Source organism: Oreochromis aureus, linkage group 9 (assembly GCF_013358895.1).
Source record: "Oreochromis aureus strain Israel breed Guangdong linkage group 9, ZZ_aureus, whole genome shotgun sequence".
In the NCBI taxonomy this organism is placed as follows: Eukaryota; Metazoa; Chordata; class Actinopteri; order Cichliformes; family Cichlidae; genus Oreochromis; species Oreochromis aureus.
In genome coordinates this window covers 36,619,132-36,637,693 of record NC_052950.1, presented here as the reverse complement: position 1 = coordinate 36,637,693, position 18,562 = coordinate 36,619,132, and the positions used below count along the sequence as shown (strand labels likewise).

At 40.7% G+C, this 18,562-nt stretch overlaps 1 protein-coding gene across 1 annotated transcript; it reads right to left on the bottom strand.

Moving 5' to 3' along the window:
- Positions 1 to 1,960: 1,960 nt before the first annotated feature.
- LOC120441770 (zinc finger protein 347-like) lies at positions 1,961 to 10,058 on the bottom strand. Its single transcript, XM_039617165.1, has 4 exons — positions 10,022 to 10,058; positions 7,293 to 7,368; positions 5,566 to 7,084; positions 1,961 to 3,901 (listed from the first exon to the last, which is right to left on the bottom strand). The coding sequence occupies exons 2-3, from the start codon at positions 7,308 to 7,310 to the stop codon at positions 5,567 to 5,569; spliced, it is 1,536 nt and encodes a 511-aa protein (XP_039473099.1). The 5' UTR covers positions 7,311 to 7,368; positions 10,022 to 10,058; the 3' UTR covers positions 1,961 to 3,901; position 5,566.
- Positions 10,059 to 18,562: the final 8,504 nt, after the last annotated feature.

Below are 18,562 nucleotides of genomic sequence, written 5' to 3'. Positions count from 1 at the left end.
TAACATTTGCTGTACATTTCTGTGCTACAAGTCCCTTGGGTAACCTAATCTGGGGTCGTGCTGCTGCTTGAGAGAGGATGCTTTACGCTGAGGTTCCGGTTTCGGACGTTCATGATTACTTTCAGTTCCTGGTAGTCCCTCCCCAGGAATTGATTTTAGTTTAAAGCTGACATATTCTGTTCCTCCCAGGCTTGTCGTTTTTGGTTGAACTCCTTACGTTTCATTTCAAATAGTTCAGGATTTGGTTCATTGCTGCAAGAGGGAGCAATATGACCATTCTCGCCGCACCTGAAGCAGTACCATGGGCGTGGCTTCTTAGTGAGCTTAGACTCACTTGGGTCAGATTTTTCTTTGGGAAGAAGCTTGAACTTAGGTTTGGTTTTCTTATTTGGCTTGTCAGAGTTTGCTTTCAGCGAAGCCACTTGAGCTTGTATCTCTGCAAGTTTCCTTTGTAACTTATATGCTACGTCTGTATCATCTGTGACATACTCTCCTACTTCAAGGGAGTTTAAATGCGCCTTAGGCTTAGAAATGCCTAAGTGCTGTTTCATTCGGTTGGACTTTGCTGCTTGCCAATCCTCCTCAGTACGTAGCAAGAGGAGCAACTCTGGAAATGAAGGTGCTTCTTCTCCTCAAGCTCGTTCCAGCAACCTCTACAAAACTGTTTAAGCAGTTCGTGATCTAAATCATTTGTTTGTTTGTTTGTTTTTCATTTATATAAACAATCACACATCTATATCTATACATACATATTTATATACCTAAATGAGTCTATACAAAGGAGGGGAAAAAACAAAAAACATTTTTTTAAAATATCAGAAAAAGTTTTAAATATTTTAGACCAGTAGGTGGTGATATTGAGACATGCCCAAAACATATGTGACGATGAGGCAGAATTCTGGCCACATTGATCACATCCTGAGTCCGCCCCTGGAAACAGCCTTGAAACCTTCAGTTTAGACAAGTGGAGCCTATGAAGGACCTTAAATTGTAGTAGTCCGTGCCTGCATCAGACAGAAGTGGAGTGAACCAGTTCTTGAGCTTTAGTCCATTGATCTTCAGTGATGTTAGTGCCCAGTTCCTCACTCCAAGCGTTTCTCAAGTGGTCCAATGTAGTTGTACTGTCTATTTGCGAAAGTTGGTTGTAGATCTTGGAAATAGCTCCTTTCTTTAGCGGGTTCATCGGGAACAGATCATCTGAAACTAGCTTTTGTGGTTCATTGGGAAACGTTTCCTTAATAAAATGACGTATTTGTAAATACTTGAAAAAATCTCTGTTTTCTATGGAAAATTTTTGCTGAAGTTGTTGAAACGAAGGAAAAAGATTATCAATAAACAGGTCCTTAATTGTGTGTATCCCTTTGGAAGTCCATAGCTGGAATGTGGATCCTGAGATCAAGGTGTATGCTTGATTATGAATTAATGGTGTAAAGATTGAACATTGACCCCAATGAAAATGCCTTCTAATAAGAGACCAAATCTTTAGTGAGTTGGACACTACTGAATTTTTACATTTATGCTAACCCAGATCTGAATTTGAATGAACCAAAGATTTAAGAGTATTAGAGAAAAAAGTCATACTTTCCATCCGTTCCCAATCAGGTCTATGTTCCCCACCCCAGAATGACATACAATGTATGTTACAGGCCCAATAATAGAGCTGAAAGCAAGGCAACCCCATTCCTCCTGTAATCTTGGGTCTTTGGAGAAATGGCTTTTTTATTCTGGGTGTCTTCTTGTTCCAGATAAACTGAGAAATTAACTGGTTTATTTTCTTGAAAAAAGTTTTTGTGACCAATATTGGGATACATTGAAACAAAAATAAAAATTTGAGTAAAGTGCTCATCCTAATGATATTTATTCGGTCAGCAAGCGAGATGGGCAGTTTAGACAGTCTTTCCAAGTTCTGTTCAGTTTGATGATATAAATTAATAAAATTATGTTTGAAAAGGCCAGAGAATTCACGGGTTACATTTATTCCAAGATCAATTCAAAAAAAACAATCTACACAAACAGTGCAGAACAATGAATTTCTTTTCCATCTTGTGTTCTTAACATGAACTCATTAACTTCTTTTCCAAATGTATTAATAACAAATGACATTCCATTTAGCTTTACCAAGTTACAAGAGTTACAGTAACTTGTTTGTACCAGTATCAACTATTTTATCACAATTATATCACAATAAAGAACATCAGCAGCTTAAACAGTAATGTAAACAGTCATCGCAATCAATGTGTCATTCATCCATAAGGCTTACAAGCAAATGTAACTTAATTCACAGTGCAAGTACTATTAAACTTGAAATATGCTCATTTCTATTAAGACCTAACCATTCTAATATAAACAGAGCTAGTGCTTCTATCTGAATACCTCCCCGATCGGAATATGGCTTCGTGGGGGTAGGGTAGCTAACAGCTATTAGCAGCTAGTATCACATCTAGCATCGGCAGTAAAACACCTTTAGCTCAAAGCATTCAACACTTATAACACACTGTAAAGAATAACAAGAAAAGTAAAACAACACACCAAATTTGATGTTTTTTTCCAAATGTTTCTGAGCTGAATCGGTTTGTGAAATACATTATTCAACTTAAGAGGTAGCTAACAAAAGGCATGTGAGAAACTGGGATATTCCAACACAAATAACTCGACAGACTTATTCCCTTTGTGGTCAGAGTTCGGGGACTAATAAAAGAGTGGCTTATTAGCATTTATACGTAAAACAATCTGGTCTCATTAACCGGGCTGCAGCATTGCATACCAAGATAGTTTTTGGTGAGCTCTGACACACTTGACCGCCATCAGAGAGGGAAGATCTCACAGTAAGAGACAGGTAATGCTTCCTGCGCACTAGACACATGGTTGTCAGAACACAAAAGTGCATTACAGCACCCCCTTGTGACAATAACAGGCTATAGCCTTAGATAACAAAAAGGGATTTTGCAGCCCTGTATTTCACATGGGTTACACTATTATCTAACAGTTCTCAGCCTGTCATTTTGTACTTATTATATAAGTCTGGGACATTCTGTTCAGACTCTTTTGGCCCAGGAAAATTGCACCCTGACTTTAACTGGTTATGATATGTAAGCATGTTTGGAAATCCCTCTGCAGCTCTACATGTCAGTTTCAATAATTCAGTTCAATCATAGAGCCAAATTCACTCTTTTACCCCATTATTATATGGAGGGCCAAGTCTTAATGAGCACCATTGCACTGTATATATTTAAAAAAAAAAAAAAATCACTAAATGAACTTTAATCATTATATTCTTAACATGCTCAGACAATGAGCGACTTCTCTCTGCTGAATCTCTGCGTGTCTTATTTTCAACTTGCTGTTTTGCTTCATTAAGTCTTTATTATCAATTTTTTGTCAGTCTCGTATTTACATTTTTCTTTATGTCCGGCAGATCTCTCAATCTTGCCAAATCCCATTACACACAATGTACATATGTTTGCACTTCACATCTCCTATAGCCCATTTTTAGCCCATTTTTAGAGACTCGAGTTCATTTATCAACACTTTTAACTGCTGGAATATTCCCTGAAAATCAACTGAGCGTTGAAACCAAATATTTCCTTGGATTTATTGAAATGAATATTTGCAAAGCAATCAAAACAGCACAATCTTCACACCAGCATTGACACCAAAAAATATCACCTCTTGACACTCCCACAGAGCTTAAATCTGGAACTCTCCACCATTTGACCTTAGACCTGAAGAAGATTCTCGGATGAGAGGTGAAACATCTTCAAGCAATTTAAAGAAGTCCAGATTTTTAGGGTCTGTTGCAGAGTGAAAGTTTTTCCACAAAGGTCACAGCAAAACTCTTTCCCACCACCACACTGACGACAGGGTTCAGAACTGGATCTATCTGTGTCGCTCTGCAAGTGGCCTGAAATAAAGAGCATCTCTGCCAATGTCCAATTATATTTTACTGTTTACATTATAACACTCAGCTTAATGGGCTACAATAAATGTCTTTGATGTAGAGGAACAGCAACAAGCACTGGTACCCTGGCTGCAGACAGACTCTCACCATACTTTGAGGACATTTAAATAAAACTCACAGACTATTAAAAGTAAGCTGATTCTGAGGGGGTCAGGTGGGATACACTGATTGGTTTTAGTTAGATGACCCTCCTGTTGTTCAGTTAGTAAATACAAGTAAAATGGATTGATTCTTATAAAGCACTTTTCTACTCTGCCTGAGCACTCAAAGTGCTTTATACAACACGGGAAAGCACTTTGCATGCTAGAGTAAAGTGACCTGGTACTGAGACTCAATAAATGTCTTTGTTGTAGAGCAGGGGTAGGCAACCTTTCTGATGATGAGTGCCATCTAAAATTTCCTCAAAAGTCAATGTGCCATATCAACCATTGCATTAACAATGAATTTAATAATGCTGCATATCAACAGTTAGATAACTGCTAAGTGCTACATAACTTTGCACTTTTGCTGTCACGAAACAAATTTCCCACCTGTGGGACTAATAAAGGTCATCTTATCTTACATACTATATAGAACAACTTTATAGAAATATATTTGCTATATTTCAAAAAAACACTTTTTATCCATAACAAGAACACCATAACAGCAAAGGAACTATACAAACAGAAAATGCAGATGCTATTTATGGTCTCCTCACAACAATGGTAAATGGTCTGTATAGCGCTTTACTTAATCCCTATGGACCCCAAAGTGCTTGACACTGCATTCAGTCATCCACCCATTCACACACATTCACACACTGGTGATGGCATGCTACATTGTAGCCACAGCTGCCCTGGGGCGCACTGACAGAGGTGAGGCTGCTGGACACTGGCGCCACCGGGCCCTCTGGCCAACACCAGTAGGCAACGGGTGAAGTGTCTTGCCCAAGCACACAACGACTGAGACTGTTGGAGCCGGGGGCTCGAATTGACAACCTTCCGATTACAAGAAGAACTGCCAACTCTTGAGCCACGATCGCCGCAAAATCAATGATAAGAAAAACATAAACTGGGCTAATATGACTTATCTTAATACAGGGATTTGTAGATTAATGTGATCCCTTCCCCTGCTTTGTATTTGACAGTTGTGTTATCTGGGGATCACATTTTTTAACTCGTCGAGGTGTCCCGTTATATCAGCGAGAAAGAAACGTTTTTCAACCCATCTTGATGCATGCTCAATCATCCAGGTAAGTAAACCTCCAAAAATTGATTCTGTTCATCTGGACGTATCATTTTGTGGGAGAAACATTTCGTCACTCATCCAAGTGACTTCTTCAGTCTCAGCTGACTGCAGGTTTCCCCAATCTTATAAACAGTACATTTGCATAACCGTCAGTGGTTGTTGATTAATGGTCATGAGAATCTGCATAATTAAGATTAAGGAACTGAACTCCCAGCCCATTGTTCCTTCAGTGGGCTGGTTTCAGTCATTATGCAAATGTACTGTTTCCAAAATTCCAAAATTTAGTCCAGTAGAATTACTAACTTGCGAACACAGTTCAATGAGCACAGTTGATCCAAACAGTCAGTCTTAAACAAGAAGATAACAATATAAATACATACCTCACAGTAACTGCACTTGCAGTTTCTTTCTGGTGTGGATCTGTTGGTGTTTTTTCAGGTAACGTGGAGCTTTAAAAGTCTTCTCACACAGGTCACATTTATAAGGTCTCCCCACAGTGTGGGTAAACAAGTGGTCTTGTAAGTCTTTATATTTCACAAACAGTTTCCCACACTGATCACAGCAGTAAACGTCATTTCCAGTGTGAATGCGGAGGTGAATATTTAGGCTGCCTATCCAGTGGAAGGTTTTTCCACAAATGTGGCAGCTGTACGCCTTAAATCCGGAGTGGATAACTTGATGACGCTGTAAGAGGCCACTGTGAGTAAAAGCTCTGCCACACTGATCACAGCTGTACGCTTTAACTCCACTGTGGTTGAGTTGGTGTCTTTTTAAGCTTCCAGTCTGGGTAAAAGACTTTCCACACATGTCACAGCTGTATGCTTTAACTCCACTGTGGATGAGTTGGTGTGTTTTTAAGCTTCCAGTCTGGGTAAAAGACTTTCCACATAAGTCACAGGTGTATGGTTTAATTCCACTGTGGATGAGTTGGTGTCTTTTTAAGCTTTCAGCGTGGGTAAAAGATTTCCCACACAAGTCACAGGTGTACGCTTTAACTCCACTGTGGATGAGTTGGTGTCTTTTTAAGCTTTCAGCGTGGGTAAAAGATTTCCCACACAAGTCACAGGTGTACGCTTTAACTCCACTGTGGACGAGCTGGTGTGTTTTTAAGCTTCCAGCGTGGGTAAAAGATTTCCCACACAAGTCACAGGTGTACGCTTTAACTCCACTGTGGACGAGCTGGTGTGTTTTTAAGTTTCCAAGGTGGGTAAAAGATTTTCCACAAAAGTCACAGGTGTACGGTTTAATTCCACTGTGGATGAGTTGGTGTGTTTTTAAGTTAACAGCCAAAGTAAAAGATTTTCCACAAAAGTCACAGGTGTACGCTTTAACTCCACTGTGGATGAGTTGGTGTCTTTTTAAGCTTTCAGCGTGGGTAAAAGATTTTCCACAAAAGTCACAGCTGTACGCTTTAACTCCACTGTGGATGAGTTGGTGTGTTTTTAAGCTTCCAGGGCGGGCAAAAGTTTTTCCACACAAATCACAGCTGTACGCTTTAACTTCACTGTGGATGAGCTGGTGTGTTTTTAAGCTTCCAGCCCGGTTAAAAGATTTTCCACAAAAGTCACAGGTGTACGCTTTAACTCCACTGTGGATGAGTTGGTGTCTTTTTAAGTTAGCAGCCAAAGTAAAAGATTTCCCACACAAGTCACAGGTGTACGCTTTAACTCCACTGTGGATGAGTTGGTGTCTTTTTAAGTTAGCAGCCAAAGTAAAAGATTTTCCACACAAGTCACAGGTGTACGCTTTAACTCCACTGTGGATGAGTTGGTGTGTTTCTAAGTGTACAGCCCGGGTAAAACCCTTCCCACACTCATCACAGCTGTATTTTTTCTCTTCCTTTCTTCTGTGAGGTTTGTCGGCCTCCTGAGAGCGCTGACTTCTCGCTCCATGTTGGTCCTGCAGTGACAGAGACACAAACTGAGGCAGTGAGTGAAATGCAGTCGTGGAACAAACTGAAACTCCATTAGTGGAATCAAAGATGTCAACAAACACATTGTAGGTGTGTTACCACCACCTTCTGGTGATATTATCACATTACAATGATGAGCTACAATGAGAGTTGTAACGTGCACACAGGTTCAATAACAGTGATATTTTTGCTCACCTTTTGGGTTGAAGTCATTGTTTCCTCTGTAGTGGCTGAGCTGAGTCTAAATGGCTCGTCTCCTGCTGATGATCAGCTGGAACACAAAATATATTTATATGAATTTCATCCTTGACAAAAAGAAGCTGAGATGGAAAGCTCAAATCCACTCAAACTAAATGTCTTCAGTCAGTGTGTCAGCCTCCAGTTAACAACAGTGGTGAAAAACTGCACTACTGAACCTCCACTGACTGAGTAACTGTAGTTTGGTGCTTCATTTGAACCTCATAGATTTAATTTAAAGAAAAGGAAGAAAAAAGCACTACAAAACAGAAGGTGAGCTGATAGTAAGAGGGTCATCATCTCACACTGCATCAGGATTCTCAGACCATGTCATGGTTCACTTGATCCCTGCAAACAGGCACAAACTGAAACTCTCTAAAGCTTTTGTGAAGACACTGAAGCAGTGGACTGATGAGGCTGTGGAGAATCTGCAGGCGTGTCTGGACTACACCGACTGGGAGGTTTTCAGGATTGTTACCAACTAGGGCTGCCACGATTAGTCGACTAGTCACGATTACGTCGACTATCAAAATTGTCGACGACTGATTTAATAGTCGACACGTCGTTTGAAGCTTTGTAAGATTCCACAGACTGAAACAGAAGATGGCAGCACTGCATGTACAAGGATGCCAGCTGCCGTTAAACCCAGAAGAAGAAGAAGTAGCTCTGTCCCAGAATTCATAGCGCAGCCCAGCTCAGTTTCCAACAATGGCGGCCGCTAGTTAGTTTTAATATTACTCTTATTATTCTTTCTGGGTCACAAAATAAACCTTTAACATATTTTCAGGCGAAAATGTAACTGTGTAAACCTCAAATATCTGCTCAGTTTATCAAGACACCACAGATTTTCAAAAGCGCTCCGACGTTTTCGGATACGTCTGTTACCCACTCGCTCGATAGCTAGCCGGGGGCAAGGCTCACTACAGCCCGTGAGAACACCGGACTCCCGGCAAATTGTTTTCAAACCCACCGCCGTCTTTCGCTACTCAGGTTAAACATACATAAGTCACTTAGATAACTTAAAATGTTATTGTTTGGCTTTTTTCAGTATTTTATTTGTTCCTGAGTAAATCGGTTTGGCTGAGATTAAAGTTATAATTTGTACACAGCTAAATAAACGTGAAGCAGACAACTGATTATCAGAAGTGTGAGATCAGAATCAGAATACTTTATTGATCCCTAGGGGAAATTATTTTGCTCGAGAATATACTCCGGTGTCCCGTTATATTTTAGATAGCAAGGAGTTTATTAAACTTCACCGAAACAATCTGCAAATTTCATTAAAATTTAATAAACTATCATCTTGTCTTTATTTTTAGTTAGCACATACCTTAAACACTTAAAGCTGTAAGTTAATGATAGTTATATAAGAGCAGATGCATGCTGGTGCAATAAGCTGTACATTGTACGTCCAATGGATGCATGATCTGATTAGTCGACTAATCGCAAAAATAATCGGTGACTAGTCGACTATCAAAATAATCGTTTGTGGCAGCCCTATTACCAACAGTTTGGATTATTATAGAGATGCTGTGACGTCCTGTGAAATCAGCTTCTGTGAGGACAGCTGCATAGCATCACACACAAGGGTGAGTTAGAATAATGACCAGCTCTAGTTCACAGCTAAGCTAAAGGAGGCTGATGCTGGAAAAGCAGGAAGTGTTTCAGAGTGGGGACAGAGACAGTTTCAAAGTTCAGCTTTAGTGAGGCTAAACTCCAAAAACTGTTTTCATCTAACGACTCTGCTTCTGTCTGGAAAACACTGAACCAACCACAAACCTAAAGACGCCACTGAACTAACAATGCACACCACCAGCCTGAACAGCTCCTGCTGTGGATTCTACCATCAATGATCTGTTACTCCTCCACCCAAGACTTTCAACACCTTCAGCAACCCCCGTGATTATAAAACATGGCCTGGACGTGATCACCACTTCACAGTCTCTCCACACATGAGAGATGTAAATAGAACCCCACACAAAGCCATATGTTGTTTTTAAAGTGCTACATAAATAAATTATGGTTTGGTAAAGCAGCTGGACCAGACTAGTCTACGTCATGAACCACAAGTGGACAAAACCCCTGTTTTCTGTAGACAAAACAAAATTCAACATTCAATACCCAACAGGATTAAAAACATTCTTCTTCTACCAAATCACCAAGAGCTGCACATTAACCACCACATTATATTTTAAATTTCAGTGCTTTCAAATATGAACTTTCATCTCTGTTTCATTAGTTTTTGTTAACATCTTCCTGTGCATCACTTTACAGCAGCCAGACTCATTAAAATGAGACTTTGTAGGAGTTCACTTCCTCTCATGTGTTCATCCACAGCAGCTGGACAATAAAGTTTATTGTGACCCTGATACTGCAGCAGATCGCTCTGATTTCCTGTTATCACTTAAATAGAAATGAGGCTGTAGAGGTTTGGTGCAGGCAGAAAAACAGCTGCAGGGACAATGAAAAGACTTTTCTGCTCCAACTTTCTGCCAGCAAACGCTCAACTTCTCCCAGCATGCTGAGCTAATGATTAGTTGGTGTTTTTCTCCAAACACTCTCTCACTCTTCTCTCAACGTGTTCACAATAAACTGTGAACAGACACCGAGGAGAGCAGCAGAAGACCTCATTCAGGAGCTAAACTCAACATGAACTGAACTCACAGTAAAGTTAGCTCGGTGCTTACCTTTAGATGAGCCCACAAACCGAGAGAAACTCCGTGATGAAGCTGGAACTCTTTCCAAACACAGGAAACAGATCAGGGAGCAGAGACCCACGTGGTTCACGCTGATCTCAGCTACGATCCAGGAGACAAGGGTGGGCAGATCGATGCAGATATCGATCCAAACGTTGGTAGTGGTATATGATCGATACTTTAGTTTGTTTCTCTCTTCTAACTTCACTACTTAACTCCCGTTTCATGACAAAGCAGCTCTCTCTGCTCGACTCCTCTCCTGCTAACACATTTTGCTCCGCCCCCTTCTTCTTCTTCTTCTGTATAGGGTTTACTGGCGGTTGGCAAACAGCAAAATGGTGCATTACCGCCACTAACTGGTGTGGAGTGTGTACCGAAATGACAAAAAATAAATAAATAAATCAAATTCTCCCGAACAAATGGGTCTGCCTTAAAAACCAAAATACAGCCTGATAACTTTCACTTATAGAGGTCGTGCGAAACAAATCAATCAAGTCCAACTTCACTTCCATATCGTCCAGCTTTTTGATCAGTCGTCTCCTTTCAATATCACACCTCTGACAATTCAATAAAACATGTTCTATTTTTTCCTGTTCCCTACTGCAGTCACACTCCCCTGTACAGTGTTTACCTATTGAAAACAATGTGCTATTTAAACCAGAGTGTCCGAATCTCAGTCGAGATATAATCGTCTCCTCTCTCATGTTTCGACCTGTACTTCTCATTTCCCCCACTTTCCTTTGGATTTTATAAAACCATCGCCCTTTCCTGTCTTCCTCCCATTGCTTTTGCCACCTTTCCTTCATTTTGTATCATACTGTATAACCACATCTACCATCGGTCTCCTTGTTGCTTCTTTTGCCGTCCTATCTGCCATTTCATTTCCTTTAAACTCCATGATGCGCTGGTACCCATAACAATGTGACCATAAGCCCCATCATAACAATTCTGAACAATGGTTGCTGGATCTCTATCAGAATGTCAGGTCTGCAGTCTGAGTGACTGTCTTGCAGACTGGCCAGTGAAGAGCTTGAGTCTGAACATATCACAGATCTTAGTGGTTTTGTTTCTTCAATCCACTGGACTGCTAACAATATTGAAACCATTTCACCCGTGTACACTTACAAATCGTCACTGATCCTTTTTCCCACATTGATATTAAATTCAGGAACTATAAATGCTATCCCACTTTGGTTGGCTGTATTCTTTGATGCATCTGTGTAGATTTTGACATAACTACAATACTGATTAATATATTCCTGTGCTGTATGTGAACTTAAAATAAAACCCCTCTCCTTGTTCTTTTTGTTTAACAATGTGAAATCTACTACTGCATCGGGGAGCATCCATGGTGGTATTGTAGGCAACGGCACTGTTTGACTTATGTTGATCTTGTCCAGATTAAGTTCAGCTGCTTTCTGTCCCACTGTCCACCCAAAGCTTTTCAATTCCGTTTTCTCTTTTCCCAGCATGGTTGGAAAACAGTTTTCGTCGGATGATCTTGACCATGTCCTTGTAAACTTGCCCAGTAATTCAATGTCAGTTGCTCTCTTCTTATTTGTAATGGCATTTCCCCCATTTTTACTTGTACTGCTGCTGCAGATGTTGTTTTGAATGCACCTGAGCAAAGTCTTAGCGCTTGATATTGGATACTATCCAACTTATGAAGACTTGTTCTGGCAGCAGAATTATATACTATACACCCATAATCCAATACTGACCTAATCAACCCAGTATATATAGCTTTTAAAGATTTTCTATCAGCCCCCCAGTCAGTTCCCACTAAGCACCTCATTATATTCAACACTTTCTTGCATTTGTCTATTATTTTCCGAATATGTACAGTCCATGTCACATTTAAATTGTTTTACCCTTTCTAATTCTTGTCAATATAATCTGACCCTGATGTCAACACCAACTCTTTTTCTTGTAAAAAAACATTATTTTAGTCTTTTCAGCTGAGAATTTAAACCCCCATTTATATGACCACTGTTCTATTTCTGTGATTGCCCCCTGTACTTTCTTTACCAAAAAGTCTAACCTTCGTCCTCTTGCCCACATTGCCCCATCGTCTGCAAAAAGTGAAAACCCCATCCTACCCTCTATGTTCTTAAACACATCATTTATCAGCAGTGAAAACAATAACGGGCTAACTATGCTTCCTTGGGCCCGTTCTTCGTACCTCGCTAAGTAAGTTAGCCGGATTTGAATGTTGACGATTTCGCGTGATCTTGGATCGCTTCGGTTCTCCGAAGCTCATCTGGGACTTGCTGTCATAGCAACAGATCCGTGGCGTAAACCTGCTCGGGAGCAGGTTTACTTTATGTAAACAGGATTAGATTGCGGCCACTCAGGTATGTCCGCTGCAGTTATATGAAAGCAAGAGCGATATTTCGCCACTGTTTTACCATAAATAAATATTATCAATGTAACTAAAGATAATGCAGCATTTGATTCTTTTATTGATTTCATACAGATACATACAGGTCATTTCCGAAAAAAAGGGAAATGTACTATTAATCATTCTATTACATGTAGTAGATTATGTCAGATGTAATTCATATTTTAGGGTAGTAATAGTAAATTACTACGTGCAATCAAGATGAGAGACCACGGCTATAAAAGCGAAGGTGGATTTGGGAAGTCTGTCGCAGCCATGTCCTGTCCGTTTGTGCACCGAAAGCAAGGAAGGTGCAAGATTGATAAGGAGAGTTTTCAGAATTCAGCGTATATTGCGGGATAGACAGGATCCTTTAGCTCAGCGCGACGGTGTGCTCATAGAGAGATATCGATTCTCCCGTGAGGGTATTATTTACTTTCTTCCCTCTCTCTCTCTCTCTCTCTCTCTCTCTCTCTATATATATATATATATATATATATATATATATATATATATATATATATATATGTGAGATTATTCTGTTATCATATGTTACCTTATATCTGTAATCAAAGTAGTTGAATTATGACATTGCTGTAGATCATATTATACCCCTTAATATAGAGTGTGTGATCAGTATGTAGTTTTAGTTTGCATTATACTTCTGACTTAAAAGAGTGTGAAAATCATTAGATCTATTGGATTGACCTGTATCACTCGACACTGTTGAATGTGTTACACTGTTTCTTGACATTTCATACTGCTGAATCATGAAGAGAATGTTGGGTGCAGAGGACCTTGTGCCGATAATAGAAGAGAAAAGACCACATTCCATACCCCCACCTTTACAGAGAGCAGAAAGACAGGGAGCCGAGGTCATAACTTAGGCGCCGTAAGAGAGAAAACATGTGAATGTTTAGGCTTTTTATGACTAGGTGGGGGCCATTAGGGGCTATAAAAGGCTGAGTAACCCGTCACCATTTTGAGACTTGCTGTGACCCTCTGCAGGCAGGTCTCCCCATCATGATGGTTCTTATGCTCTTAAGTGTTGAATTATATGGAAATAAAATATTGTTGATTGAGCATTTATACATCGAGTATTGTCCTTCCTTCAGCCCAAAGATTAAAAGAACTGGGAGAAATTAACAACTTGGTGCCTGGTGACCCGGATCTTTGGCGTGCTGAGGAGGGGCAGATTTGGCCTGTGGTGAGATCGTGGGGCGAGGCGAACAGAAAGGACCGGTCCAAACAGAAAGGTAAGCACAGCCTGTTGTATTATAAATACCAAATGTGCATATTGGGCTTTCCAAATTAATCTGTTCGCTGAGTTACACGTATTTTCACATTAAATTTGTCGGTGTCTGGTTTTTGGCATGAGATACTAACAACAAAAGTTGAGGCTGAATTCCAGTGTGTTAGATAAACTGCTTCTACCAAGAAACTAATAATATACTACGTTGAGCTAGTTGCAGCCCACTTTACCTTCCACATTTAACTTTGTCTAAGACTGGCTTCTGTAGCAATAATACATTAGAATCTTTGGAGACGCGGCCATAAGTCCAGTACATTGAATAGAGGTTTTGAAGTGGGTTATGGTGTCGGATATAAGCCCTCGTTGATGCGGTCATAAAATTAGTACAGAATTAAGGTCAAGCAGATACGATACTGGCTTACGGTGTCGGTTAAGCGCTAGCAACGCGTAATGCGAAACACGTCCGTAGGTTTTGGTTTATGATGCGGCCGTGTTCTGGTGATGCGGTCGTAAGTGCAGTAGTGAGGGGTTGCTGGTTTCAGCACATTGAATAGAGGTTAGACGGTGGTTTATGGTGTCGGTTAAGCCTCGAGGGTTGCGGCCATAAAATTATAAGTAAAATATTTACTTCACCCCGATTAAAGGTAAAGCAGACCCTGGTTTATGGTGTCGGTTTTGAGCCTCGGGGACGAGCATCACTTCTGTTTTATGATGCGATTTTGCCCCGTGGTGGCGGTCATAAGCGCAGTGAAAGGGGTACATGGTGTATGGTGCGGTTGTGCTTCGGAAGAGTTCTAACAGTTGAGCTTAGAGGTTTCTGTGTAAATTTCCGCTGATGAAAAGCGCTCTCTGTGGGTCTCACTGCTGGTGAGGCGCGCTCTGGGCGTTGTGTGTGTGAAGCGCGCTCTGGGTGCTGCTCTGTGTGTGAGGCGCGCTCTGGGTGTGTTTCTGTGTGTGAAGCGTGAACACAGTGACAGTGGCGGTTGATGTGTGATTAGGAGGACACTAGTGTAAAGACACATTTTAGGATCAAAGGTTGATACCTAGTGTACCTGTGGAAATAATTTTGCCCTGGGGTTGGCTCCCCACCGCACGTTGGACGCCAAGCGTGACGGACCAGCGGCGTCTGGAGGTCCAGGCTTATCACCTGAGAGCTGAGGGCCCTCAAACGATAACAGAATAACACTGGAACGGCCGTGTAATCACGGGTTCACATTTATTCTGGACTAGACCAAGACACATTTTGCGATCAAAGGTTGAGCTCTAGAGTAGTCAAAAATAAAAAGGTTGAATTCCTCGTTTCAGTGGTTGAAATTGTTGTGTGCCTGTCCCCTGACGAGTGTGAAATTAAATAAAGAGGGAATTTGGAGCCACATAGAGATAGACGGGCATAATTGGGTGTATTACTCTGTGGTGTAATAAAAAATAAAAAAAAAAATTAAAAAATTAAAAAAAGGAGAGAGAGAGACTAAGAGGTGTGTAGTGGAGAATTATTGAGAAGCAGAGAGAGGAATATGTTGGGAGACTGACGTGCAGTTTGCGCTGTCAAGGTGGGCGTGTTGCCTGCTTATCTGTTTAACAGTGATGAAAATGATATTAAATAAATCTCTTAGTGTGTTAATACAGGAAGCTACGGACCTGGACCAACTGCCCCCACAAGCACAGCGGCCGGAGCAAAATTATAGTAATGGGAACCACACCCAGCAAGAATCAGCAGCTGTGAAACAGACAGCAGCGAGGAGAGAATTAGAGGAGCAATTAAGAGAAGTGTTAACACAAAATTGGGGCCAACAGACTTGTGGAGGTTGGGAAGGCGTCCGGAGCATCATAACAAAAGGTGAAACAAAAACACACACAAGCAGAGAAGTGTGAGAGAAAGGCTCCTTTTAAGGTAACGCCTAGTTTGAGAAAAAGTTAAAATTAACCTGCTTACAAATGCACACACATGCAATGAAAAAACAGCTTACACTCATGAACATGTGAAGATTTTCCAGCAAGGTTAAAGCAGCAAAAATTAACATACTTTTGTTGTTAAATGATGAAGTTTATGCATTACTGACAAATAAACCCTCTGGGTTGCAGGACAACAATTTAGCTTCAAAGAAAAAAGAAAATAAAGAGACTGGTATGACCAACTAGTGATGAAATAACAAATTTAGTGGTTAACAGTCAAATTGTGAGATGTTTTCTGATGATTGAACAACACAAGTGATTAAAGAAAATTTCTCTTTTGTGAGTTTAAACATGATCTTAAAAATTTGAACATGTGCATGTTGTCCTGTCAACTTGGTGGGTTATCAGTTGATCATAGTATGGGGGAAAAGAAAAAAAAAAAAACAAAAGGGGGAGAGAAGGCTGACACAGGGCCTGGCCCGGTGTTTCTCCCCTCTCGTTGTAACACAGCCAACACAACATAATTTTCCTGTTCGTACACTTTTGTTTGTTTTTGTTTTGTTTTTTGTTTTTTCTCTTTATGTTTAATTACAGGCTGCTTTGCCGGCCCTGAAAGCCGAGGCTGACCTGGACTCCTGCTCTCCCCTCTACATGACCCTGACCAAATGCTGCAACAGCTGGACCCACAACAACAACCTGAAAATGTCAACAGTGCTGCAGGAATGCGATCTCATGCAGCAGAGACGGAGAGCACTAAACCTAAGGCCCGTTTCACTACACGGGGGAAAATTCCCAGACTGCGTCAGCTGACAGAGCTGTGACGAGACGCCCGCCAAGCCCGAATGAAAAGTGAGGCCGAGCAAAGGAATGCTGACCTTAACAACTCTGCATTAACACTGTGCAGGACAGTGATGGACCAACACGCATGATCGGGCAGCAAAAGGTGCGTGGCCGAGACAGGAGGAGCAAGTGAGGTCAGAAGGCACCTCAGAATGGACAAAAATACAGGAGAAGAAGATGCAGGTTTCACCTACGGTGAGCATGGACATTGGAGAAAGGACTGCCCCAATTGGGGTCAGAACCAGGATGGACAGAACTTCGAGCAGCAGCAGCAGCAATGGTCGCAAACAGACTGAGAAGGAGGAGGGCAGGACCCCAGGACACGCTTCAGGCCGTGGTTTACCCAAGACACCAGAACAGGAAAGTGATGAGCACAAACACACACAAACACACACATCTACATACACTGATGAAAAGAAACACACACATGAACATATGTGCACTCGTTGATTGAGTGAAAAGTGACACACACACACACACGCATCAAAATGCTGATTCAATTCACTGAGAAGTGATCCACACATACACATGCACACGCTTGTGCGACGAAGAGTGATGTGCACACACACACACACACGCTGATGCAATGAAGAATGCTTTGCTAACAAATGCTTATGCTGATATGCAAAATGCTGCACACAAATATCCCAATACATAATTTTTATGAGGAGCCATTGATTATCGTTGATTACTTAAAATGTGTTTTATTTCACCCAGAGGATATTTATGTAGATTTTAGGGGTAAGGTCTGAAACGGTTTTGGTTATGAAAACAATGTCTGTGCGTGATGTCTGTTTATGGCTCAAGGCCTTGACTGAATTCTTTGCTGTGCTTCACACAGCCTGATGAGGAGCAGTGGCACAGAGTGAAAATGATGAATTAATAGTGTAAGTTTTTGGTCGGAGTACGGCATTTTCTGTGATTGAGATTTAATTCAAGGAGGAACAAAAAGTGCTACGGCACCTGAGGTTCTCATCCCTTCACAATATTGTCCCGGCAGGAAGCAAAACGTTCCTGTGAATTTCTGGTTGATTTTTTGGTTTTGCTTAGCGCTAGCTTAATTTTATCAGTGAGCTTTGGCTTGTGTTCTTTCTCTAAGCAAGAGAGGGATAGTTTTATGCTTGGACATGTCTGCAACGGGCCCTAGTTTGTGTTATTTTATTAGTATTTTGTTGGTTACATCTGTTTTCGTTTTTGTTACAGTGCACTGAGATAAGAACATCTGAGAGGTGTGATCCACCAGTGGTGATATTTTGTGAGTTCATGATTTAACAATCAGCTCTTTAAACCAGGCCTGAAAGATTGAAATTTAAAGCGCTATAAAATATTATTACTGTAAACAGTTGCAAAGTGTGCTTCTCCATGATTGTAATTGGCTTGAGAGAAATTCACTTATATGGGACATTGATCACATGAGATGGTAAGTCCTGAGTCTAAAAGGATTGCAGCGAGTCAATCCAGTTAAAAAAAAAACACAGAATTGTTTTCTTTTTAAAATGATGGCGTCATCTTGCTGGTGATGGAGACTCGAATAGGTTGCGCGTGAGACTCCATTATCAGCAACATCTGGTATGAATGGGTGTGAATGAATGCAGGTGACTGGACTGTGATGGATGGACTAAAAGTTTTGACTGACTTGATACTGAGACAATGACTGCACCAACTTTAGGATTAGTAAATGCTGACAAACAATTCACCTAGCCGGTAAGAGAAGGGTGGATGCTTCGCTTTGTTTTGTTCTTGCAGGAGCAGGAGGATAAGAGAGACTGGAGGAGGAGACGGTAGCTTCACATGAGAGTGTGGAACTGCAGATTTAACCCTTTGGTTGCTAATTTTGAGTTCTGAGATATGATGTCACTAACCTTCTCTTTTAATTTTCTAGCTCCGATGAGTTGACACATGGGAGTGTGTCAAAAAGGGGGGAGTGGAAGTTGAGTTTGAATATCAAACAATGGAAGTTGAGTTTGAACATCAAACAATGGTTATATAAAAATTTTTATGACTTTATTTGTGTGGTTAATAATTTAGGTATGGTAAGCTTATAATGTGTTAGAATAAAAAATGGTTAATTTGTTTTTGTTTTTGATTTCTTGACTAAACTAAGTGGTTATAACCACTTTCATAAACACATTGCAAATGTGCTCATAATGAGTTGACACTCAGTCTT